At 62.9% G+C, this 23,060-nt stretch overlaps 2 protein-coding genes across 2 annotated transcripts; both read right to left on the bottom strand.

Moving 5' to 3' along the window:
- Positions 1-21: 21 nt before the first annotated feature.
- SRPK3 (SRSF protein kinase 3) lies at positions 22-4,700 on the bottom strand. Its single transcript, XM_054578147.1, has 15 exons — positions 4,586-4,700; positions 4,383-4,513; positions 4,125-4,233; positions 3,908-3,995; positions 3,538-3,625; positions 2,946-3,052; positions 2,698-2,863; positions 2,566-2,591; positions 1,960-2,089; positions 1,616-1,855; positions 1,428-1,528; positions 883-990; positions 745-814; positions 573-665; positions 22-433 (listed from the first exon to the last, which is right to left on the bottom strand). The coding sequence occupies exons 1-15, from the start codon at positions 4,633-4,635 to the stop codon at positions 249-251; spliced, it is 1,692 nt and encodes a 563-aa protein (XP_054434122.1). The 5' UTR covers positions 4,636-4,700; the 3' UTR covers positions 22-248.
- A 1,708-nt stretch (positions 4,701-6,408) lies between these two features.
- On the bottom strand, positions 6,409-22,901 carry PLXNB3 (plexin B3). The gene is made up of 36 exons (XM_054578111.1): positions 22,873-22,901; positions 21,409-21,505; positions 18,430-19,473; positions 17,806-17,985; positions 17,062-17,190; positions 16,884-16,984; positions 16,198-16,330; positions 15,877-16,033; positions 15,680-15,788; positions 15,486-15,600; positions 15,177-15,302; positions 14,977-15,093; positions 14,581-14,674; positions 14,328-14,497; positions 13,946-14,097; positions 13,620-13,725; positions 12,669-12,799; positions 12,231-12,407; positions 11,920-12,109; positions 11,550-11,780; positions 11,304-11,465; positions 11,070-11,221; positions 10,806-10,906; positions 10,503-10,726; positions 10,161-10,339; positions 9,794-9,860; positions 9,145-9,472; positions 8,914-9,017; positions 8,731-8,824; positions 8,201-8,379; positions 7,888-8,048; positions 7,494-7,641; positions 7,237-7,301; positions 7,094-7,169; positions 6,906-6,980; positions 6,409-6,681 (listed from the first exon to the last, which is right to left on the bottom strand). Exons 3-36 carry the CDS (start codon positions 19,462-19,464, stop codon positions 6,577-6,579), a joined length of 5,673 nt encoding a protein of 1,890 aa, XP_054434086.1. The 5' UTR covers positions 19,465-19,473; positions 21,409-21,505; positions 22,873-22,901; the 3' UTR covers positions 6,409-6,576.
- Positions 22,902-23,060: the final 159 nt, after the last annotated feature.

The following is a 23,060-nucleotide window of genomic DNA, read 5'->3' as shown; positions in this document are numbered from 1 at the left end:
AGGATGAGGGTATTTCAGTTCACACTTTATTAAGAAAAGAAACACACTTCTCACAGAGCCCTCTGTGAAGGTCAGGGGCAGAACAAATTCCCACAGGTGGGCCTGTCCCCAGCATCTGTCTATTCTGCCATGGGGGAGTAAGCGCTTGTAGCCGCAGGGTAGGAGAGGGTAGCTCCAGTAGGATGGCAGTTGTCTTTCTTCCCCGGAAGGCACTGAGAGGTGAGGGTTCAGGCAGGAGCCGACAAGGCCTAGGGGTTGAGCCAGGGGTGCTGGAGGCAGTCGGCCGCGCTGGCCCGCTTTTCGGGGATGTACTCCATCATGGGCAGCAGGAAGGCGCTGAACTGAGTGGCCTGCTCCAGGGGCCACTCATACTTCTCTATGAGCACCTCATACAGACCCCAGCGCTTGAGGTTGTGGATGTGCCGCAGCTCTCCTGGGGTGGGCAGCAGGGCTTCGGTTAAGCTCTGCCAGCATGGCTTCTGGCTCTGAGGCCTGTGCTCCCCTCTGAGAACCCAGGGTCCCTCTCTGCCCGACCCTCCGCACCCAGGCAGCCTGAGTCTGTTCGGCCTCACCTCTCCGGTTGAAGAACTCCCTGGAGTAGCGGCCTGAGAGGGCGAAGGCTGGGGGGATGTCTCCCAGGAGCTCCACAATATGGGCAATGTGGTCTGTGGACAGAGAGGAGGCTGGGAGGCAGCCCGGAGGCCCCAAGGCTGTGAGGCCGAACCCAAGGCATGCCTCCCTTACCCTCGTCACGAGTGTAGTCTTCTCCAGAGTGGGGCTCGAACAGGTAGTCGCCAGTGGCTAGCTCAAAGGCCTGGAAGGAGCAGAGGTTGAGGCTGCTGGCCAGCAGGCTGGCCCCTAGTGGGGGCAGCCCAGGCCTACCATGCATGCCGTGCTCCAGATGTCAGCTGGGGGCCCATACTCGGCACCAATCAGCACCTCCAAGGCCCGGTACTGCCGCGTCTGTATGTCCTCAGTGAAGTGTTTGTGCTGGAGGCAAGGGGAGCCCTGGGGAGGAGCTGGGGCCACAGCTGGCCTGCCCCCACCAGTCTCCCACTCTTCTGCCACCTCCTCTGGGCTATGCAAGGAGCTTAGTGGGGCTCTCTGTGAGCCTCAGGATCCCCAAAAGTCCCAGGAAGAACTGGCCAGGTGATCTAAGGCAGAGTCTGGCCTCTTCCCAGTGGCCCCCCCACCCCTTGCTATGGGCCTAGTTCTGCTGACTGGGTGGGGCCCATGGACTCAGCCCTGGGTCTGCCACGCCAGGCAGACCGAGGGGTCTGGTCAAGTGTATTGCTGGGTGAGCCCTTTCTGAACAAATGATCCATTGCCCCACAGGCCCAAGTCGGGTCGGGGTTCCCCAGGAGTGGGCCTGTGCCTCCACCCTCACGGCAGGGCACCCAGCTCTGCTTTCCAAGGCACGCTCATACCACCCAGCAGGCGTTGCCCAGGTCTGCGATCTTGATCTTGATCTTGTCTGCATTTTGGGGTTCTAGGGGGTTCACCAGGAGGTTCGAGGCACCAAATGGTGCTGGGTAAGTAAGAGAAGGGAGAAACTGAGCTGGCCTGGCCCCCCCCGCCCTACCTGCCCGCCACCCGCTGGCCCTGCCCTGCTTACTGCTGGGTGACAGGAGGCCCCCAGTCTCCCGTTGGTTGGATGAGCCTGAGAGGATGGAGTATGAGGCAGGAGAGAAAAGGGAGCCGGAGAAGCCCGAGGTCTGGGAGCCTGAGCTGAGGCTGCGGTCTGCCACCTGGGCAGGGGAGGAGGAAGCAGGGGAGGGGCCGGCCCTGGCCCCTCCAGGGTGGCAGCCGGAAGAAGAGGTGGAGCCGCTGCCCCCCTCTAGTCTTGAGCCAGAGTCTGGGGAGATGGGCAGAAGTGGTGGTGTGTGAGCTGATGCCCTGGTGGCCATGCTTGGCAGCCCCGGGGCCCCTCCAGCCCTTCCAGCCCTTCCAGTGTCTCACCCTCTGCTTGGGCCGCTGCCTCCAAGGCTTCCAGCCTCTGCAGGTCACGCAGCCGCTCCTCCAGCAGCCACTTCTGCTGTTTTCTTTTGCGCCTCATCTTCTTCCTCTTGTTTTTTGACAGCTTACCTGGCTGCCGTTAGAGCCAGGGTCACCCCACGGTTCCTGTCACTCGTCCCTTGACCAGCCCAGGCCTCTGCCTGTGGTCCACATGCCCCACAGGGGACAAGACCTCCAGGCCCCAGGGCTCCCGTGGACATCAAAATGTGGTACAGTCCCCCTCCAGCCCCCCCCCCTTTGGCATCAGCTTCTTGTCCACCTTCTGCCTTTCCTCCTGCGTTCACTTCTCAAAGCCCGAGGTTGGGGAGGAGCTAACGGGCCTGCCTCAGATTGGGTGACTACCCGCCCCAGGGGCAGCCTGGGCCCCTCTGGTGAGCCCAATAGCAGGCAGTTTGAGTCATGTGACCCACCCTGAGTATCACCCTCATCTGGGCCACCCAGCCTTTTGGAAATGCCACTGCGAGAGTGCTGGGAAGGGTGGGGAGGACAAGGAGGCAAGCTTCGAAGACATGGGGAGATGAGGCACACGAAAAGGGGTGCCCAACTTACCCAAACCTCCTGGGGGGCATTGCTGACTGGGGGGCAGGAGGAGCATGGCGGGGGGCGGAGAGAAAGGAACAGAGACTCAGGCAGGGGCTGAGGCCCACAGGCCCAGCTCCAGCCCCGCACAGGCTCTCGTACCTGTGGAGCGGGATGGGGGTGGGGCCCCTGACTGCTGCCACTCTGTGGCCTCAGCGGCCAGGCGCCTGATGTAGGTGTCACCCACACACAGCAGGATGTTCTCAGGCTTGATGTCTGTGTGGATGATCTTGCACTTGGTATGGAGGTAGTCCAGGCCGTGTAGCACCTGGGGAGAGCCGCTCCTGAGCTCCGCCAGCCCTGCCCAGGCTGCCTCCCAGTGCTGTGCACACAGGGCCCAGGACACTCACCTGTCTCACAATGCTTTTCACGCAGGGCACAGGCAGGCCCTGGTAGTTGGACTTGATGATCCACTTGAGAAGTTGGTGGCCCAGGACCTCTAGCACCATGCACACATCTGGGACTTGGAGTGAAGGATGGTTGGCAGACACACAGCTGGGACACAGGCCCCACTCATCCTCAGCTGGGATGAGGGAGCAATGAGGCTCGGGCAGTGCAGAGCTGGGCCTCGGTGGGCCTGGTGATCACCACCATCCAGGTGTCATAGTGTCCCTGTCATAGTCAGGTATGCCGATTGGGATGGTACGTTCTGTGGTCATCCTAGGGAAAAGGCACTTGAGGAGCAGACACAGAGCCTCTCAGATCAACCCCACTCCAGTGCCCTGGTGTGCCACAGAGGTGGCCCCTGCTAGTTGGGGGTTACTCAGCAATCCGGTTACCCCTCCCCGCCATAAAAAAGTAGTGAGGATATTTCAAAGACAAATGTCACTGGAAGGGGTATAACTCCATCGCGCATATTTGCAAACTGAGGCTCTAGGAGCTGGGAAGGCACAAGCTGGCCCCTGCACCGCCACAGTGCTTTGCTCAGCCTACAAAGGATATGGACTCCATTAACCCCTGAGATCCTGAAGTCATCGATGAGCTGAACAATGGTCTCTCTTTTGGGGTCACTGGGGTCACTGTCTCGGACCTGGACCAAAAGCCAAGGGGCCATGGATGGCTCCGACCTGCCCCTCACCAGTTGCCCCCAGCAGCAGCAGCCTCCTCTCCCATTGTAGCAGGGTGCTGGAAGGACGGCTGCTGGCCCCTCCCTTGCCAGCTCCTCCAGGTCTTCCCAGAAAGGCAGAGCCAGTGGAAGCCTGCCCTTTGGGAGCCCCGCCCCACCCCAGGAGCCCCAGCGGGCCTTGCACCCACATTGTGAGGCCCCAGGCAGCTCCCAGGGAGCTGGGAGTTGGTAAGGGAGGCGTCTCACACATTTCAGGAGCTTGATCTCATCCACAGCTGTCTCCGTGTAATGCCCTGCGCTCTTAACCACTTTCAGGGCCACGAAGCGCTTGCGCCTGCAACACCAAGACCTGCGTCAGCTGCCAGCCCCAGCTAGACCCATGGGGACATTGTGGTGGCCCCATCCAAGTCCAGGGGCAGGATCCCAGCTGGCATTGGGACCCAGGGGCAAAGGGGACACTCACTGGATGTCCCAGCAGAGCCAGACGGTGGAGAAGTGGCCCCAGCCCAGCTTGCGCACCACGTGGTACCGCCCATTGAACAGGTCCCCGATCTTCACAGGGTAGTAGCCGCCTGGGGAAGGGAGCCAATAGAGCCCCGTGGGGGCCGTCACCCTTCTGGCCCCCTGGCCCACGTGGGCTGATGTCAGCACCCGCTTTCTCCTGGGTTGTCCCGCTCCCCGTGGCGACACCTGGCTGCCTGCGATCCAGGCCAGGCCTCACCCTTGCAGTAGTCCTTAGGGTCCTCCTGCTCCTCATCGTCAGATCCCAGCAGCCCCTGCAGCATCCGCGGTGCTGGCCCAGCGGGGGCTAGTTCAGAGCCTGAGGACTCGGGCCCACAGGAGGCCTGTGAGCTGTGAGTGGGGCCGGCGGGCAGTGAGCATGTGAGGTGCCAGGGGCCCCCATGCACCTGGGCCAAGCCCTACCTGCTGCTGCTGCCACCGACACTGTCCCCACCGCCCACGCTGGCGCTCATCCTGGCTCCGGTGCCCCAGCACCCCGGGCGGTTGCTCCTCTGGGGCCCGGCCTCGGCCTGCGAATTTATAGCCTCCGCAGCAGGCTGGCCGGCTGCTGATCTCACCCGCCTTTATAAATAGCCTCCCAGCTGCTCAGCTGTGGGCAAGGTATGCAGCGGGGAGGGGGTAGTGCTGTGACAGGGGCCTGGGAGAGCCCAGCCCCCAGGATGAGCCCTCTGCTACTGCCCCAGGACTGGCAGAGGGGGCCACCTCGGGGACAGGATGTGACCCAGTCTCTACACTGAGCAACCCCACAGGCATCCCATGACCAAGGGGGTCAACCACGCGGGGACGTGGCTACTGGACCTCAGTCTGAGTTCTCAAACTTCAGAGCCAGCTGAGGGGGACAGCTAGGCAAGGACACTGTGGGCACAGTAACCCCATCCTCACTCAGCGCAAGACCACCCTGCATTCTCCACCCCCGCCCCAACCTCAACCCCACCCCAGTGCCGAGAGCACCACTGACACTTTTGGAACATTCTCTGGCTTACCACTTGGCCCTTGTGAGGGCCTTCCCAGAGGGGACCTCTCCTACTGCCTGGGCACCACACTCCCGGCCCACTCTCAGCAGGGTTCCCACTTTTCCCGTGCCTCATTGATCCCTAAGAACTGCGGGAGCCCGGTGTCCTCCTTTTCCTGAATGCGGGTCACTAGGGGCCCTGGTATAGCTGAGAGTCAGGGGCATGAGCTGAAGGCAACTCCTTCTTCCCACCAGAGGTGGCGACCAAATGGAAGCCTGAGAACCTGGCCAGCGAGGACTCTGGCACTGAGAGCCCATGCAGTCTCCTTCCCGGCTCCATTCCAGGCTTGCCGTTCCCTGCCCTGCTTATTGTCTCCACCAACACATGCCATGTGCCCAAGTGGGAGGCACAGGGAGCTGCCCACACTGGCCCTGCCCTCAGCAGCAGCTCTCCTCTAGTGGGGAGCAATCAAGCCACCCCCCCCCAGCCTCCAGTGGCTGGTGACAAAGGGATGCCCAGGTTAGGCAGAACTTGTGACTCTGGGCCTGCATCCGTGGGGCAGGGAAGAATCAGGCCCTCAGAAAGGGGGTGGGTGGCTAAGCCTCCAGGGTGGGACAGGGCCTCGTTGGGGTAAGGCCAGTAGCAGGATGGGCTGGAGACCTCTGGCGGCCCATGGCTCTGTGGCTGGCCTGGCCGCAGATTGGCTGGGGGTCAAGGGCGGAGGGGAGGCCTTGGGCGAGCAAGTACGGGGTTCTGGCAGAGGCCAATGGGCACTTATGCTCTTTAGAAAAATCACTCTGGCTGCTCCCAGGAGGGAATGTAGGGGGCATGCGTGAAGCCTGGAGGCGAGCTGGGAACTGTCGGGGAGTCAGAATGAAACGGGGGGGGGGCTTAGCAGTGACTGTGGTTAGCCCGAGATGGGAGACACTTGGTCCTGTGTCTCTGTGCCAGAAAAAGAACTGGTAGAGCGGCGTGGGCACAGATGGGGACGGGAGGGCAGGGGTGCCTTTCCTGCAGGGACCAAGAGAGGTGAGGGGGCGGAGGAGAGCAAGGCCTGGGGGTGCCTAATGACCCCTCCTTTCCTCAGGCAGCAGAAGTCACAGCCATGGGGCTGAGGAGAGGGCTGCATAGACTCCAGGGGACAGAAGGGGTTGGGGATTGGTCTTTTTCTAAAAAGACAGATTTTATTTCCAGGTGCAACTCTTCAGCAAGCAAATAAATATAATGAGGGGGAAGGGGAAGGTTTGCTATAAATTAGAAAAAAGCCCGGGGCGGGGAGGACGGATGGGGAGGGGAGAGGTTGCAGGGAGTCCCCCTCTGCTCTGCCAGCTCCTCTCTTCTGTTGCTGGCTTGATCCGGGGGTCATAAGGCACTGCGGTGGTGGGTCCTGCTTGTTGCTCTCCAAGCCGGTGGGCCTCAGGTTCCCACTGTGGACTGAGTTCATAGGTCAGTCACCTTGTTCTCCACCAGGGCAGCAATCTGCTGCAGACGGCAGGCCAGTTGCATCTTCTGGCCCACGGGGTCCTCCTCTAGGGCGTCGATGATCTGCCGGGGCAGCGGAGGGCACCCTGTGTGAGCCTCCAGCCTCTGCCCACTGGCCAGTGCTACCCAGCCCTGCTTCTATCTCAGCAGCGGCTGGGGGATCCACTGGGGACTGCCCCTGGCCTCCCTGGGTCCTTCCTCCCCTCTGCTTGCGAGGGTGGGGGTGGGCGTGGACACCTCCTCCACCCCCAGGAGGTACTCCTACCCCTGGGGAGCCCTGGCCTCACCTGGTCGTAATACCTATGGATGTGTTTGTAGAGTTCTTGCAGAGCTTCCAAACAGTGGGGAGCAGAGGCGTAATTCTGGGGGCAGCACATTGAGGGGCTGAGGTCCCAGCCTGGGCCTCAAGCCCAAGCCTCCCCCTTCCACCCTGTCCTCCAAATGTGGAAGGGCGCACCCCGGGGTTATGCCTCACCCCCGAGAGCTCGGCCAGAGCTGAGTTCATTTCCTGGTAGCTTGCTGGAGAGCTCTGGCGAATGTCAGAGTAGTATCTGGAGGGGGGGAACACAGTTAGGGGTGGGCAGCCTCCACCCCCAGCGGTGACACCCTGACACCTACCTCTCCACCATCTGCTTGTAGCGAGGGATCTCCCGGGCATACAGCAGTTTGTTCACAGGGGAATCCTGCTCCAGGTAGGGGTGGGTGTTAGTGGGGTGAAGGAGCTCTGGCCCTGTCCCCAGGACTGTGCCACCAATGCCCCTCCCCTCATTATGTCTCAGCCCCACCCAGGGCTTTGTACCCCGCCCCCACGGCTTCCTCCACAAGCCTTTTCTCCTTAACCCCTTGAGTGCCGCTCCGGCCAGCTCTGCTCTCACCCGGCCCACTTTATGCTCTGAGACAGTGCAGGAGTCGATGAAGGTCTGGGCAATGACGGCAAGGATGGCATCCACGTTGTCTGATACTCGTACATCGAAGATGAGCTGTGGGTTCTTCAGGGTGTTCACCCAGAACCGCAACAGCAGGCTGGAGACACAGGCCAGCATAGGTATAAGGCGTGGCTAGTCCAGCACACGTTATCAGCCTAGGCCCCAGCCGCGGGTTCCACAGGGAGCTATCCTGTGAGTCCATGCTGGGGGTGGCCAGAAATCCAGCTGATACTGCCAAGCCTGGCTTCCTGTTCAGGTCCTGCTGCTCTTGCCATGGCAATGTCCTTGTCCCTCCGGGGCTCCATGTCCCTTCTGCACGGGATGGGGGCAGCAGGCAAGATACCTGTTAGTCTTCCAGATGTGCAAGGTCTCTGGGTCCTCGATGCCATGCTTCTCTGCCAGCTCATCCAGGAAGTCAAACAGGTACTTGACAGCGATGGGCACCGGCCGGTTCACACTGAGGATGGCCTGGAAGGTGTCATCCACAAACTTCTGCAGTGTACCCTAGAAGGAACGGGAGCGGGCTCCATCAGCGGGGATGGGGCCACCGCTCAGCCTCTCAGGACCGTGTCTCCTCCCCAGCTCAATCAGGGGCCCCTAGGCGAGCCTTCCTGCCACGCGGCTCCCCTGAGGCCCAGCTTCCTAGCTGCACTGACCTTCATGGAGAGCAAGCGGGTGAGGTAGATTTCCGGGATGGCCTTGGCCCGTGCCCGCTCCCGTTCCCGCTCCCGCAGGCTGCTGCGCCGTACCTTGGCCCCTTCTGGCTCCTCAGTGCCTTTCACCAGGTGCCAGAGGCGGACCCCGCCCTCCTCGCCATCCTCCAGCATGGGGATGTCTGAGGACACATGTGCCAGCCTCAGTCCTATGCCCCTGCTGTCCACCCCGCCCCACTTTGGCTGGGGTGGTGCAGGGTGGGAGGAGCCTGGGAAAGCAGAGGATAGCGATGCGGAAAGGAGGGTGGCAGGCCAGGGGCTTGCTCAGCCCAGCACCCCATGCCCCTGGAGCTCCCTGACCAGGACATACTGGTGCCCTCATCCGCCCCAGGCCCTTGGCTCAGCCTGGAGCTTTGGCTGGCCTGCTGGCAAGGGATGAGGAGACCCAGGTGACGGCATTCCCCGGGACCCCTGCCTGCCCTCCTCAAGTTCGTGGGGGCAGATCGATAGGTATGTCTGGATTTGGGACTCACTCTCCCCGGAGGGGCAGCTCTGGGCCAGGCTCTGGGAGATGGCGCCTCCATTGTGCATCTGAGGGATAAGTCCCACTGTGGCCCCATCTGGGACCTGGAGGGGAGGGGAGCAGAGGCTGGACTTCTTCTCTGGCTGATCCAGAGGTGGAAGGCCAGCCCCCCCAACGTGTGCCCACCGTGAACCTTATAGTGCTGCAGGGTGTTGAGTCTCTTCCAATGATTCTGAATCACCGAGGTCAGGTCCTCATCTGACAGGGTTAGATGACCAGCCAGGCCTGAGCGCCACTCTGGAGGGACCCAGGGAAGCCAATCAGCCTGCAGCCTGTTCCCCAAGTCTGCCATTCAGAGCAAGGCAGAGTTGAGCCTCTACCGGTGGAACAGACCCAAGAGGGGAGGGCAGGCAGGCTCTCTCACCAAGGTCTAGGGTGTGCACAGAGGGCCTCTGGGAGAAGGGGGTACCCTTGTAGACTTGGTCCAACACCTTCTCCTTGACCTGGGTGATGGTGTCTGTGTCGAGCACCCGGGCGGGCACGTGCTGCGCTGCGCTGCTCCCTGCAGCCCCGCCAGCCCCAGGGCCCACCAGCACCATCAGTGTCAGGGGCCGGTACTCCACATCCTCCCGGAGCAAGCGACTGTCGTTCAGGGTCCTTTTCGCCTTGCCTGTTACGGCATCCACCGGACCCTTATCCACCTGGTACTGGATGGCCCGGAGGAGCATATACAGGGGTTCACCAGCCACCTCCTGCAACCGTTAGGACAGAGCGGCATTGGCCAGGGGATTGGTCGGCTGCGCAAAGCTCAGAGGGCTTGGTGGGGTGGGGGTGGGGTGGGGAGGGTCAGCCAGCTGCACAGAGTGAGGGCGGCGAGGGCAATGACAGCTGGCCGCTGCCTTCCATCCAGCCCGGAAAAAAGTTCAAAGCCCTTCCCTTTGCACACCGCCCCCCATCACTGTGCCCTCACGCCCTGAGGCCCCTGGGGGAATGTGGGTGCAGGTTAAAGAGGCCACAGGCAGCAGTTTCTCAGTGGAGCAAGGGCAGAAGGTGCCATCCAGGGCTCCTCTCACCCTCAGGAAGGTGTAGAGACAGATGGACAGCCAGTTAGTGAGCAGCTTCTCCACCATGGTCTCTGTTCTGTGGGGAGCAGGCTTCAGGTTAGAGACGGGTGCTGCAGGGCCCCCCGTCCCTGGGCTGAGACGGGCCACAGAGGCGATGCAGAGCTTTTCCACCTTGTCAGCCCTTTGTGCCTACGTCTCTGGTGAGGATGCCCGTCTCTGGTGAGGATGCCCGTCTACTTCCCTGCCAATGGCTTCTGTCCTAACCTACCTCCTGGGGGTTCCTGGCTCCACCCACCCCAGGACAGAGCAAGGTAGTGGGCAGCTCAGGGGGAGCCACTACCCCTGCTGCCAGGATCAATGTCAGGCCAAACCCAACCTCCGAAGCATGAGCTTGGGGTTCTTGTGCACGTAGTGGGCAGCCAAGTCACCAAGCAGCGTCCTCATGATGTCAGTCAGGTACTCGAGCTTGCTGTGCAGTGCCAGGGACAGCAGTGAAGCCACGTGGCAGCGGTCCCGCTGGGAGAAACTGGGCTGCTCCTCCAGCGTGTGGATGAGCTAGGTGGTAGTGGGGGGAGCTGGTGCTCACTCTGGGAAGCACCATGCCCCGTGGGTCCTCCCACCTTTGTGTCTATACCTGCCACCCAGCCCGGCCTGTGCCCAGCCCCACCTCCTCGCCCTCCCTTCCCTGAGACCCCCTGCCCGCCTTTGTGGCCCTCACTGTGAGGAGAAACAGCTTGCTATTGAGCAGGTTGGAGAGCTGCGTGAGGCCCTGGCGCACAGGGGCACGGTGGCCTTCTTCCCCAGGCCCTTCGAACACAGGCTGCAGCGGGCAGCCGCCGTGCCCTGGGAAGAAGACACGCTCAGTGTACGTGCGGTAGTCCAGGAAAGGGATCCCGCTGGCCTCCAGGTCGCTGCTGAGGTCAGTCATCTCGGTCATCAGGTCTGCAGAGCGAGAGCCACCAAGGTGTGGGCTCGGGCCCCAGGGGGTCCTCTGCCCACCTCCCCACTGCCCCCTCCCCACCTGTAAATTCCTTGCGGCACTGGTCGCCCACGCCAATCTCCAGGTTCTCCAGCTGCACCAGAACCTTCTGATAATCACGCAGGGCCTGCTTGCTCTTGTGCCTGCAGCCCAGGGACTAGGTGTTAGCCACAGATCCAGGCCTGCCTGGGCCAAGGCCGTTAAGTCAGGAGATGGCTGCCTGCTTGGAGGCCTGCCACGGGGTGCCCTTTCCAAGTGAAGAGGGAAGTTTGTGCAGGTGCGCGCATGTTCGGGAGGGCCCCTCACCTGTACATGAGAGTGAGGAGGAGCACAGCGGCGATCAGCACAGCGACACCCATGCCCAGGCCTACCTGAGCCTTCACAGGGAATGCAGACAGCATGGGCTCAGCCTCATATTGGACGGGGCCCAGAGCCAGCCGCAGGTTGCCCATCTGCACCTGGTGGGGGGCAAGGCTCCTGAGCGTGGGCCTTCAGTGCTGCATTCGGCCATCTACCTCTGCACCCAGGGCCCAGCCTTACCACAAACTGTGGCAGTGTGCTGGAGCCATTGACAGGCTGTGGGACCCGCGGGGGCGGCTCACAGTACAGGTGTGTGAGTGTGAGCGTCTTCACCAGGCACTCGCCGTCGCCAATGTGCACGTGCACCTCCTCCTTACTGATCCCCAGGTTGAGGCCCTCGCCCTAGGAGACAGACCAGGGGCCTGAGCCAGGCCACCCAGCCTGTGCCCACAGCCCCTGCACGGCAACGGCGGCAGAAGCTCTCACCTCCACGTCCAGGACATTGCCGGGCTTGAGGCGCGCAGGCCCCTTGTGGCTGAGGGGGGCCAGCCGGGGATTGGGCTGGTACAGGAAGTCCTGTCCCCCACTGGCATTGGCAAAGTCCACGTGTACATTGTCTAGGGTGAAGAAGACGCGCTGAGGGTGCGCCCCATCTGGCACAGCGGGGCTCTGGCACAGGAGGAGGCTGGAGGAGTTGATGGAGCAGACGGTGGAGCACTGCGAGGAAGTTGGGGCCAAGGTGAAGTGGGGTGAGCTGAGGCTTTCCTGCTTTTACCCAGGACCGTGGTGGCCTTCCCTGTCCCCTTCACTGGGCATGGCCCCATGGCAGCCCTGATGACTGCTGGCGGAGGCTCACCTGCAGCAAACCCCCCTCAAGCTGGACACAAGCCTGAGGAGCTACAGCACGGGCCCCACAGCTCCTCCTTAGGTCCTGGGGCTGGGACCCCGCAGCCTGCACCTCGGCCGTGACCTCCAGCCACACGGACAGTAGGGGCCACCGCACCACATCCAGATCCTTGCCCCTGACTCGGATCAGCCGCCCGCCCCTGTGCCAGGATAGTAGTCAGCAGGGGTGGGAGTGACAGGCAGCCCAGCACAGTCCCGCCTCTCCACCTCTGGGCATCCCAGGCAGGGCGCACAGGTTGCCCTGGCCGACCAGGTCCTCACCCTCGGAAGCTGACGCTGGGCTCTGCTGCTGTGAGCTGGGGGTTGGCGGTGTAGCGGAAAGGGCTGGCCAGAAGCGTACGCTGGGCATGACCAAAGACCACACGCACCACAGCTTCTCCCGGGCTGTCCTGAGGCATGGTGTGGCACACGATGGCCTCGGGACACACTGGCTCCTGGCTGCAGGTGGGAGGGGTCTGGCACCTCGGGCTGCAGCTTCAGCCTGGCCACCCCACAAGAGCCCCGCTTTGCCGCCCTCTAGGGCAGAGCCCACCAGGGGTGGTCCCAGTGGCCATTTCTCTTGGACTTTCACGGGGGCCTGGGAGGGCCCTGAGTCCAACCCCTCTGCTGCACACAAGAGGACACTGAGGCCCGCAAGGAACATCCCCAGCTGACAGCAGTCAAGCTAGAACGTAGAATGAGGAGGGGAGAGATACTCACATAGGACAAGATTGGCTGCCCACGAAGGCGCTGATGTTGCCTCCTGTCTGGAGGTGCTGCCCATGGATGGTGAGCTGGGTGCCCCCTGCCTGGGGTCCCCACTGGGGGCTCAGGCTCAGCAGGATGGGGTCCTGGGGGGACAGGGCAGGCTGGGGCAGGCATGGCAGCCTGGCCTGGCATTTCCTCACCTCAGCTCCCACCCCCAAGGCCGTGAGGTGCTGGCCCATTTCTCAGCTCTGTCTCCTGGGCCACAGCCAACCACACCCACCTTCTGGAAGCCCTGTGCTCCTCTCCTGTAGCCTCGTAGCTCTCCTCGTGCCCTGCCCACTGGGATGGGGCCTCTTCTCTCCTTACTGTGTCTGCTCGCTGCAAGGCCTCCTCTGCCATTGCCTGCACTTCCCAGGCACCCCGCCCCCAACGCTAAACTCTGAGATCCAATTGCTCCTTGAGGTGCTGTATGTGCCAAGCGGATGCTAATCCAATGCAAACTTGCTCCTGCCCCTCACTGCTCCTGCCCTGGGCTTTTTGGCCCTCCAGACGGCCCCTGGAGGCACCTAAGACTCAGGCTATCACCTAAAGGCATCCCTGGTCTCCCCAATCCCCATGCCTGCAGGCAGCCAGGCCTGAAGCAAGTCCCAGCAGCTCCAAGTCCCAGACTGGCCTGCCTACTCTCTGCACTTGTTGCTTCTGTTGCCTGCTTCCCTTTTGGACAGCTGCTGCCAGCAGTGTCTTCACTGTGCCGCCGTTGCTTCCAGCCCGACCTCCGCTGCTCCCAGCCCGACCTCCGCTGCTCCCAGCCTGTCCTCTACTCAGGCCATGTAGCTTCCCTACCGGACATGCGGCAATACTTCTGGCTACCCTTAGGCCAAGTTTGAAATCCTCATCTAGTTGTCCATGCCTTTCTGCCCCTCCCTCCTCCCTGGGGGGGACCAGCCCAGGGCGGACACGGACCTGGTAGGTGAAATGCTGGGTTGAGATGCCTGGTGGCCGACTCTTAATGGCCACTTGGATTGGCCCTGTGGTGCCATTGGGGGCAGGAGATGTCACACACACAATCCTGGGGAGCAGAGGCCTGGTAGTTGCTCAGGGCCCCTGTGGGCTGGGCCCTTCCCTGGCTGGAGCTGTGGGGCCACCCACCAGCCACTGCCTGAAGCCTGCCCCCTCCGCCCCTTTCAGTGGCAGCTCCCCTCCCCTCCCTTGGCACATCTGACCCGGGCCCACATTTCCTGGCCGCAAGCCTCCCTTCTTTCTGGGTGGCTAGTCCCTGAGGGCCTCACCGGGCAGAGGTGCGGTAGAGAGATGGGTCAGGGCTGCAGGGCTGGCCAGCCACGCTCACGGCATCCTGCACGTCGGCAAAGTCCCGGCCCAGGTTGGAGCCCAGAATGGTGAGGGCCAGGCCACCCTCAGGGGGGCCAGTCAGGGGCTCAACCTGCAGCAGGGAAGGATGGCCATGGAATCCCCAAAACCACGCCAGCTCTGCAGTGAGGAGCGCCTGGTTAGCTGACCAGACTGCGACAGGGCTCCTCTGACCCGGGCGAGGCTAGGACAGTGAGGGACAGAGCAAGGCAGATGGGGCTAAGGGTGAGGGAAGGGGTGGGAGACTGGGCCATAGGGGAGGCGTGTGGGGTGGAGGCCCGGGTGGGGGACCGGAGGGCTCACCATGTCAATGCTGGGCGTTGGACACAACAGCTGCACGGCCCCAGGTGGGCACAGTGGCCCATAGAGACAAGCAGGCTGGCCGTGGCTGCACCATAGACAGCCCAGGCTCTTGTTGGCTGCCTGGCAGTGGCTACAGTCGGGGTGGCCCACGGCACAGTCATAGAGGGTCACTGGGGAAGGTCAGGCGGCACACTGAGGCACCGCCCCTTCGCCTCATACCCTGCCTTGCCTGCCCTGCCGCCCCCAAGCTCACCATGAAGAGTATGGGCATTGTCCAGCCGCTGGCTCTCGCCCCGGGTGACGTAGATGGGCACTGGGAGTTCCCGCTGGGCCACGGAGGGGTGGAACTGTGGATGGAGGGTGGGTCAGGCTTAGCCCAACTCGAGACACCCCTAAACCCTGCCTCCTCCAGGATGCTCCCTCCAGAATGGATGCCATTGTTCGCTGCCCACATTTCCCACCAGACTGCAGGCCCGGGGCAGAGGCCCTGAGCATCGTGTTCCTGCTGCGAAGAGCAGGCCTCGTGACAACGGAATGTAGAGGGCGAGCCTCTGAAGGCCTGGGACAGGCTTGGAGGTAAGGGGGTTTGGGGTATCTGAGGGTTGCAGAAGGCGCCAGTGGCAGGTGAGGCTGTGGGGCTACTGCTCACCTGCTGAGCCTGGCAGTAGATGAGGCCCGCATCCCCGGCCGTCTCTTCCAGGGAGGCTGGCAGCCTCCGTAGTTCTCCAGGCAGCTCCAGCCAGCAGTGGTAGGAGGCTGGCAGGCCCTGGGGGGAGACATCGTCAGGACCCTGGACGTTGCCAGCCACCCCCTACCCTGTCCCCACCCCCCGTTCACCAGATCGCTCACTCGGAAATGCTGAAGGTTCCGAACTCGCAGGGCCAAACGGCTCTCCCAGCCCACAGGCACGAGGTGGGGACCTGCCAGGCCCTCGACCTGAGGACAAACCTCTGGGCCATGGGCCTGGACGTCCACCTGGGGAAAGAAGATCTGCTAGCCCTTCAGAAGTCAAGGGGTCTGGGCAAGGCAGAGGGCGGGGAGGGTCTGCCTTGAGCGGCAGTGCAGGCTGGCTGCTGGGCGAGCAGAGGCCTGCACGCAGCCCTGTGGTCATAGGGGGGTTGAGCACTGAAGGGAGCCCAGCAGACAAGGCCCACCCACCTCTTGGCTGCTATAGATGGTCTTCTCGCCCTCTGGGCAGTGCTCTCCATACACACAACGGCTGCTCTGGGGGCACCAGTGGCATCGCCAGAGGCTGCCCACACAAGCCCGGCACCTGGAGGGGCAGGGGGCTGTTCAGGCTGGGCACTCCCTGAGGTTGCCACCCTTACCCGGCAGCCAGGACCAGCACTCACGGGGCAGCCACCTCTAAGGCCTGGACAGCACTGCAGTCGTAGAAGGAGAAGTTGGTGGCAGCTACAGCCACGTCCTCAAACATCAGGGCCAGGGACAATGTGGTGTGGTCTAAGAAGCGATGGTGATGGCAGGGTAGGTCATGTGGCTCCTGGCCCTCCAGCTCCTGCCCCAGCCACTCTCCCCAGGGACCCCTCACCTGTGCCTGGAGGGTTAAGCGGCAGCTGGTCTTCGGGAGGGGTGACACAGCCCACGTGGGGCCCTTCCACATAAGCCAAGCTGTCATAGTCTCCAAAGGCGCAATGGAAGTATTCATCCATAGCCAGGGTGGGCAGCCGGGGGATGGACAAGGTGACCTGGGGCATGTGCAAGGAAAGCAGAGCAGACAAGGGCTTCTCGGGGGCCAACTCGCCAAGGGAGATGGAGCCAGAGTAAAGTGAGCAGGAGCACAGGCCACAGGGGAGGAGGATGGGGGCAGCCTGGGGGCATTCCCACAGGCAGGTGGTGGTATGAGCCTCACCTGGCCCTGCTCCTGGCGTGGGTGGTGGGTCGGCAGCAAGCTCTGGACACGCAGGCAGCGGCTGTCCTCCTCATAGCTCCACAGCCACTGGTTGGGCTGGGCTGCCCTCCTGCATTGGCTTTTGCGGGTACACCTGTGGTTAAGGGCCCATGGGTCACTGCTTGGGTCTCAGGATCCCTGGATGACCGGCAGCAGGGGGTTGGAAGGATGGCCCCTCTGGAGTGCAGCAAGCAGGGGAAATGAAAAGGACTGTGCTGGCAGAGGAAGGGGCCCAGCACAAAGGGCTTTGCGGCCAATGCATGGGCTTTGGCATTGACAGTGAGTAAGAGGGGGCCGGGCTACGGAGGGAAGGCATGCACAAGTGACTTAGGGGTGCCGTGGGGATTGCTGCAACTGCCGTGTGGAGCATGGGCTGGAGGGGACACCTGGGAGGAGTGACAAAGACCTGGCCCAAGGTAGAGCTGGGAGAATGAGAAGTGAAGAGGGTTGGCAGAGGCGGGAAGGGGCTGCCGACCAGATTCCCGGTTGGGTGGAATGGGGCAGCGTGGAGGAACTCAGCAGAGGCCCCCAGTCTTTATCACAGGGAGCCCAGCTGGCTTCCTGGCATGCCTGGAGCTGCTTCCAGGTGTGGCCTCCTGGCATATACCACACGTCAGCCCAAACCTGGGCGTAGGCCCTGCGCTCACCTGCCCTGGAGGACGCACCAGCCACACAGCGGGTCCTGGGCCTGGAGGCAGCTGGTGCAGTCAGGGAACTGGGGGCAGGCTGCCACCGGTACCTGGTCCACCTGCATAGGCAGTAGGGAGAGGCGGTGGGTGTGGGGGCTAAGGCCTCACGTACCCAGCCCCCTGGGATAGCTCTCACCTTCTGGGCAGTCAGAACATAGAGGTGGCTGCCGCTGCTGTCCACCAGCAGGTCGGGGCTGATGGCGGAGCCTGGAGGCCCCACTTGCTGGGAGTGGTACACCTGGCTTTGGGAGCCATTGAGATAGACCTGCGGGGAGGACAAGGACACGACTGGGCCAGCCTTCCGAGCCAAGGCCCACTCTCAAGATGGCCTCAGGCCAACTATCCAGGGCATGTGCTCTCTTCCTGGCTGGGGATCCCAGGCCGTGGAGGGTGGGGAAGGCCCGTGGGCGTCCAGCCTGCCCATGTTGCCTCCTCCATTCCGCGTCACCCAGCTGGGGTGGCAGGGCCTCCCTGGGTGAGACCCTCGGGCACGAGGAGTGGGAAGGCAGCTGTGGGAAGACAAGCAGGTGACGAGAAGGCAAGAGTTTGCCTCTGAGAGACCTCTGGGGCCAGGCTGGCTCTGAGGACCAGGCACTGCCCACCCGGCCTCCCTGCCACCCTCATCCACCTTGGCTGTCAGCTCCCACTTACGGGCTGCAGAAGTCGGGGCTGTCTGGGAGGCTCCTGGGTTGTCATCCTAAGCCCTGCCTCTGGGAGCCAGACAGCGAGCAGGTGGCACCCAGACAGCCAGGACACAAGCCAAGAGACAAGGTACCTGGGGCTCCCCTGAACCACTACAGGGCCTAGCCTGGCAATGTAGAGACTGCGGGGCCTGGGAGGCCGGTGCTATGGAAGCTCCCTTGCTCCGTCAGGCCCTCACCTTATGCAGCTGGCCCTGGGTGTCCCCCAGGAAGGCTACCATGTGCCCATCTGCCTGGAGGGCTGCGATGGCGCTGATGGGCTGCCCGAACTGCAGCAGAGGCCCGGCCTCCAGGGGCTGGCGACCGGCAATGGGGCTGGGGGTGTGCTCATCGCCACAGGGGTACGACTCAGGGGAGTCCTGGACAGGCAGGGAGAGGAGAATCAGTTCTCAGAAGAGGCAGGGGGTGCCTTCCCCAGGCCCAGAGCTAGTCAGAGGAGGACAGCCAGGTAGCCAGCGAGAAGAGGGCGAGGCGGGCTGGAGAACAGGGCCAGGGAGCCCCGTGGCAAGACAAGCTCACACGGCAGAGAGCAAGAAAGACAGAGCAGCTAGGAGACTTGGAGACCAAGCTGGCCCCTTTTTGCCATCCTCTAACCAAGAGGTCATGGGCCATTGTCACATGAGAATGTCCAGCTGCCTATGGCCCAGGACTCCATGTGGCAGCCGCGGGACAACAAGGGGCAGGGACAGAGAGTCAGGCAAAGCCAGATGAGGCAGCGAGAGAAGGCCAGAGCTGCTGCCAGAAGACAGTGGGCATAGCCTGAGGTGAGAGGACAAGTGCGGGGCCTGGGTCCAGCCACTCACAGGGGGCAGGGTGACGCAGCGTGAAGTGACACCATACTCCACGGTGGCTTCCTCTGTGCCGCTGGGGCCCCGGCCACCTGCTGTGTAGCAAAGGCGCCGGGCCTGCTCCATGCTCCCATCCAGCTCTGCCAGGGGAAAGGTGCACAGGGCCGCCTGTGCCCCCCTTGGGCCCGCAGCAAATGCCCCCAGCAAGGCGCCCGGGGCGAGGAAGGCAGCCTGGATGAGGCCCTGGCCATGGCAGTTGAGGGGCACCTCCACATAGGAGTAAAGATTGGCATCCCCCAGGCAGACGCGGGCAATGTAGGAGCGGTACTCGGCCTGTGCCCGGGCCCCACGGCGGCGGAAGACGAAGTAGGCGAAGCGGGTGTTGGCAAAGGCCGCCACGTAGCTGTTGTTGTAGTCGGAGAAGTCCCCCACCACGAGGCGGCCCAGGCCCTCGCTGGAGAAGGGCTGTGGCCCAGCCAGTTGGCGGACAGTCAGGGGTGGCACCCCTCCTGACAGCTTGCCTGCCAGGCCTCTGGCCACCAGCAGGAGGTCCCGGCCTGGAGCAGGCACCACCAGGCCCACTGTGGCCACTCCTGGAGCGTTGGCGGCCACAAACTGCCCGTCGCCGGGGTCCTCGGCCTGGTACAGCAGCTGGGACACATCCTCAAGGTGCCGCTTCTCGCACACACCCTGCCGCACTTGCCCGCAGGCCACCAGCTCCCGGGCCCGGCTGTTCACGAGCAGCAGCTGGTTGGCATTGTCAGTGAGCTGGGCCTGTGGGCACTCAGCTGGGTCACGGAAAGGCACACAGTCGGGACTGTCGAAGACAGGGCCGGTGACAGCCACAGCCTCAAGCTGTAATTCAGGGCTGAGCTGGAAGAGGCGGTTCACTGCACCCACGTAGAGTGTGCCCTGGCTGGGCGCCAGTGCCAAATGGTTGAAGGTAGTGTTGGGTGCAGAGAAGTGACGGGCCTGAGTCAGGGGCAGCGGTGGGCACAGCAGCAACAGCAGGAGCAGGAGGTGGGAGCCGAAGGGAGACCAGGGAGCCATCACAAGGTCCTGGGAGAGAGCCGAGCACCTGAAGCCCAGTGGGAGGAAGCGCCGCCTCCCCTCCCCCGGCCAGCACGGGTAAGGGCAGCGGGGGACCTGAAGGCGAGGGGGCGAAGAGAGCACCAGAGGGAGAGAAGAAGTGAGAAGAGAGACAGATTAAAAAGGTGGGGGTGGGGGCGGGGGAGAAAAGGACAGAGAGGCAGAGAGAAGGAGGCAGAGAGCGGGGACAGAGAAAAATAGAGGGCAGAGAGAAGCAAAGAGAGGGACAAAGAGAGAGCAGGGAGACTGGGAGGGAGGGAGTGAGAAAGGGGTCAGAGAGAGAGGAGGACAGAAAGAGGGACAAAGAGACTATCCACGAGATGGGGGTGGTGTGCACATGCGTGCACAAGGGAAGAATTTCTTTCATTTTCCATTTTATATGCACTTAGCGTGTTGAAGGGGGGCAGATCCTGAAAAGCCACAAGAACAGAAGGACACAGTGACAGAGTGGGCAATGACAGAGAGAGGAAAGACCACGGAGAGGAGGAGAGGAGAGCAGGGCAGAGGAGGTGGTGATGGGGAGAGAGGAGGGAAGGCCGGGGGGGGGGGGGGGTGGGGAGCATCCAGATGAGGAGGAAAGGGAGCAGGACCCCACGGACAGAAGAGGACATGAGAGAAGGCGAGCTGGTGGAAGCCACGTCATGGGCGGTCCAGATGAGAGATGGCACAGGGACCAGAGGCATGAGGGTCAGCAAGAGCAGGGAGACCCCATCAGGGAGACTAAACTGGCCCTGGGCAGCCAGAGCTGCGGCCAAGAGAGGCCCTCACCAGCAGGCAGAGGGAGTACAGAAGAGAAGAGAAAAAGCCAGGGAGAAACCGAGGCAGCCAGAGGAATGCAGGCTGAGACACAGCTGGACACTGCCCTAGCGCGCCCCAAAGATGTCAAGGAGGGTGGAGGGCTAGCCAGGACCCTGGAGAACAGGGTCCTGTCACAGAGGGCTGTGAGGGCCCCTCCAGACTGAGCGGGGGGCGGGTGGAGTGGTCAGGCTGGGGTTGGGGGAGAGCTGGGAGCCAGTCTGAGTGAGGTCTGGGGGAAGAGGCGGGAGGGCATCAAGGCAGGGTACAGGAGGTCTGTCCCCCTGCTCTGTGCGCCCCAACGGCCAGGGTCCACTGGGGCCTGGTACCCAGAGTGTGGATGTGGAGCGGGGAGAGAGGAAAGAGGGGAGTGAGAGGATGACAGCCAGGGAGAGAGCTTGACTGAGAAGAGGGCAGTCGGGGAAGAGGGGTGGAAAGCTTGAAGGGAATCCTACCCAGAGAGGGCATAGGCACGGCTCCCCACCCATTTGGAGCCATTTAGAGCCCAGCCCGGAGGTATCTCCCATGGGCCGGTGCGGGGGGCGGGGGCGCTGAGTCTGAGCGTTGCTTCCCAGAGGGGGGCCATTAGGAGCCCCTGCCCAACAGCCCCGGCTGGCTGCCCAGGTGACCAGGCAAGAGACAAAGACAGAGTTGCCAACGGGTCAGAAACCCCAGACCTCAGTGGACTTTTGCTCCTCCCTCCTCCTGACCACAAGCCCAGAGCCACAGAGAAGGGGACAGAAGCTGGGTTTTAAGTGGAGCTGGGAGCCCGTATAACTGGGCACTGCGGGCACAGCAGGCCCATGGTCACTCAGTGCCCCACCGCCTGCCAGCAGAGGCACACGCCTGGGCTCCCAGGCGTGCCAGTGGGGGAGAGCCCCTTATCTTGGCAACACAGACAGGAAGGTCAGGCCTGGCTCAGAGACAGGCCTATTTCCTCCAGACCTGGGATATCAGCGGCAGTGTCTGTGGCATGTGGGTGACAGGGTAGAGGGACTGTGGCCAGGAGGTGCAGCACACTGGAGCCCTACGCCCAGGTTCGCCTCTGCTCTTTCACCTGCCCTGCTCCTCCCAAGAACATCTCTGGGGACTTGGGGCCCAGGCACTCACCGCTGAGAAGGGGAACAGCAGAGGGAAGCACACTTCTTTACTTCAGCTGCCCCAGGCCAGTGGTGACAGGCACAAGACTGCTGTGGGGGGCATTGCCCTGAGTGGGAGGGAGACAGTTGAGGCTTGGCCCCATTCACAGTGGCCCTGGGGGAGGAGGAGGCGGGAGGGGGGCAAGGGCCTAGCGGCCGGGCTCCGCCACAGCTGGCAGCTTTGTCAATAGTGGCCTGGCCAAGGCAGCCCTGCCTCCAACTCAACAATGTCCCCTCTGTCCAGAGGCCAGGGACCCACTCTCTGGTAGTCTCTTCCCACCCTGACTGTTCTGTCCAAGGGGCTCCCGGACACTCCCCACCCTCGGAGAGACACCCCCTGGGATCTGGGGACAAAGGGACAGGGTTTCCTCCAGCCCGAAAAATGAGACCCACGTAGCCAGCCCCACCGCTCTGGTGTCAGCCAGCAAGCTCCTCCTTGTGAGCGGCATGGGGGAGGCCACAGAGCCCGCCCAGGAGGGTCAGAGCACTGAGTCCCTGCAATGCCAGACTCAGCCTTAGTAGTCTTGGTGCCTGGCTGAAATGCCAGTCCTGGCCCTCAATGCCTGCCTTTGTCCAGACTGGGGGCAGGGGAGACGCTGACAAAGGCAACCCATCCAGGAGACTTTCTCCCCAACACCCCCCACCGCTTCGGCCCAGAATAGGACTGGCCAGAAAGCAAGCAGTTGGGCTGTCCCCATCCAGCCCCACCTCTGGGGACTGGCAACGTTGTGCCAGAGACATCATGGTGGTAGTGGATAGTGCTGGCAGAGGACGCACAGAAAGGGGTGGGGGTTATGGCCCCGCGGGAACCCAGCCCTTAGCTTCAGGCAGTGGCAACTGGTCACTGGCTGTGCCCCTCCCCCTCCTCCAGGGAAACACCATCCCAGGAAGGGCCTAGACCCACCCTCCGTGCATGGGGTGGGGAAAGGAGTGTCTGCTGGCAACTGGCTCCCTTGCCACTCTCCCAGGGTACCGTTTGCACACCGAGCCTGCAGAGCCAGTGTTCTGGGTCATGGCTCTGGGGCAGGTGCGTGCAGGTTGGAGTCCCTGCCTTCTCCATTGTGCACGGCAGCAGCAGGGCTTGCTGCCACCTGGCCGGGCCAGTTGAGTGGCTGTGGGGGCAGGGAGCTGGGCGGGCCACCTCCCTACCCTGTTCCCTTTCCTTGGCAAAGCCAGCTCTCCCATTTTGGGGGCAGAAGCTCTGGGTCCTACATCTCAGCTCCAGGGCCATCCCCTGGGCGGGGGGGCACTGTGCCACCAGGCACCAGAAAGTACCACAAGGCTGGGGCTGGCCCCTGAAGGCCTGGGTCAGATCAGAGCTAGTTGGTCCTGTGGACCCCTGGCTTCTCCCAGGTCCCAGCACATCCTGAGGTGTTGCTCCTCAGTCCAGAGGCCCCTGTACCCCTTGCCCTCACCAGCCCTGGCTCTTGCCTACCTGGGTGGGCGGCGGCAGGGGCTGAGGAGCAGCTGGCGGTGCCAGAAGTGCGTCTCTGTGGAGTCCCGGCCTCTCTCCCCACAATGCAATCGTGCCCAACCCGACTCATCCTGGCGGGCCACAGCCCAGCCCCTCCCCGCCCTTCCTTTTGCCTGATGGAGCAGGGCAGAGTGCTGCTGCCCTCTGCC

The sequence above is a fragment of the Pteronotus mesoamericanus genome, unplaced genomic scaffold (assembly GCF_021234165.1).
Source record: "Pteronotus mesoamericanus isolate MK-2021 breed Mesoamerican mustached bat unplaced genomic scaffold, CSHL_Meso_final contig_493, whole genome shotgun sequence".
Taxonomy (NCBI): Eukaryota; Metazoa; Chordata; class Mammalia; order Chiroptera; family Mormoopidae; genus Pteronotus; species Pteronotus mesoamericanus.
The sequence above is the reverse complement of the archived record's forward strand: the minus strand, read 5'-3'. Positions and strand labels throughout refer to the sequence as shown.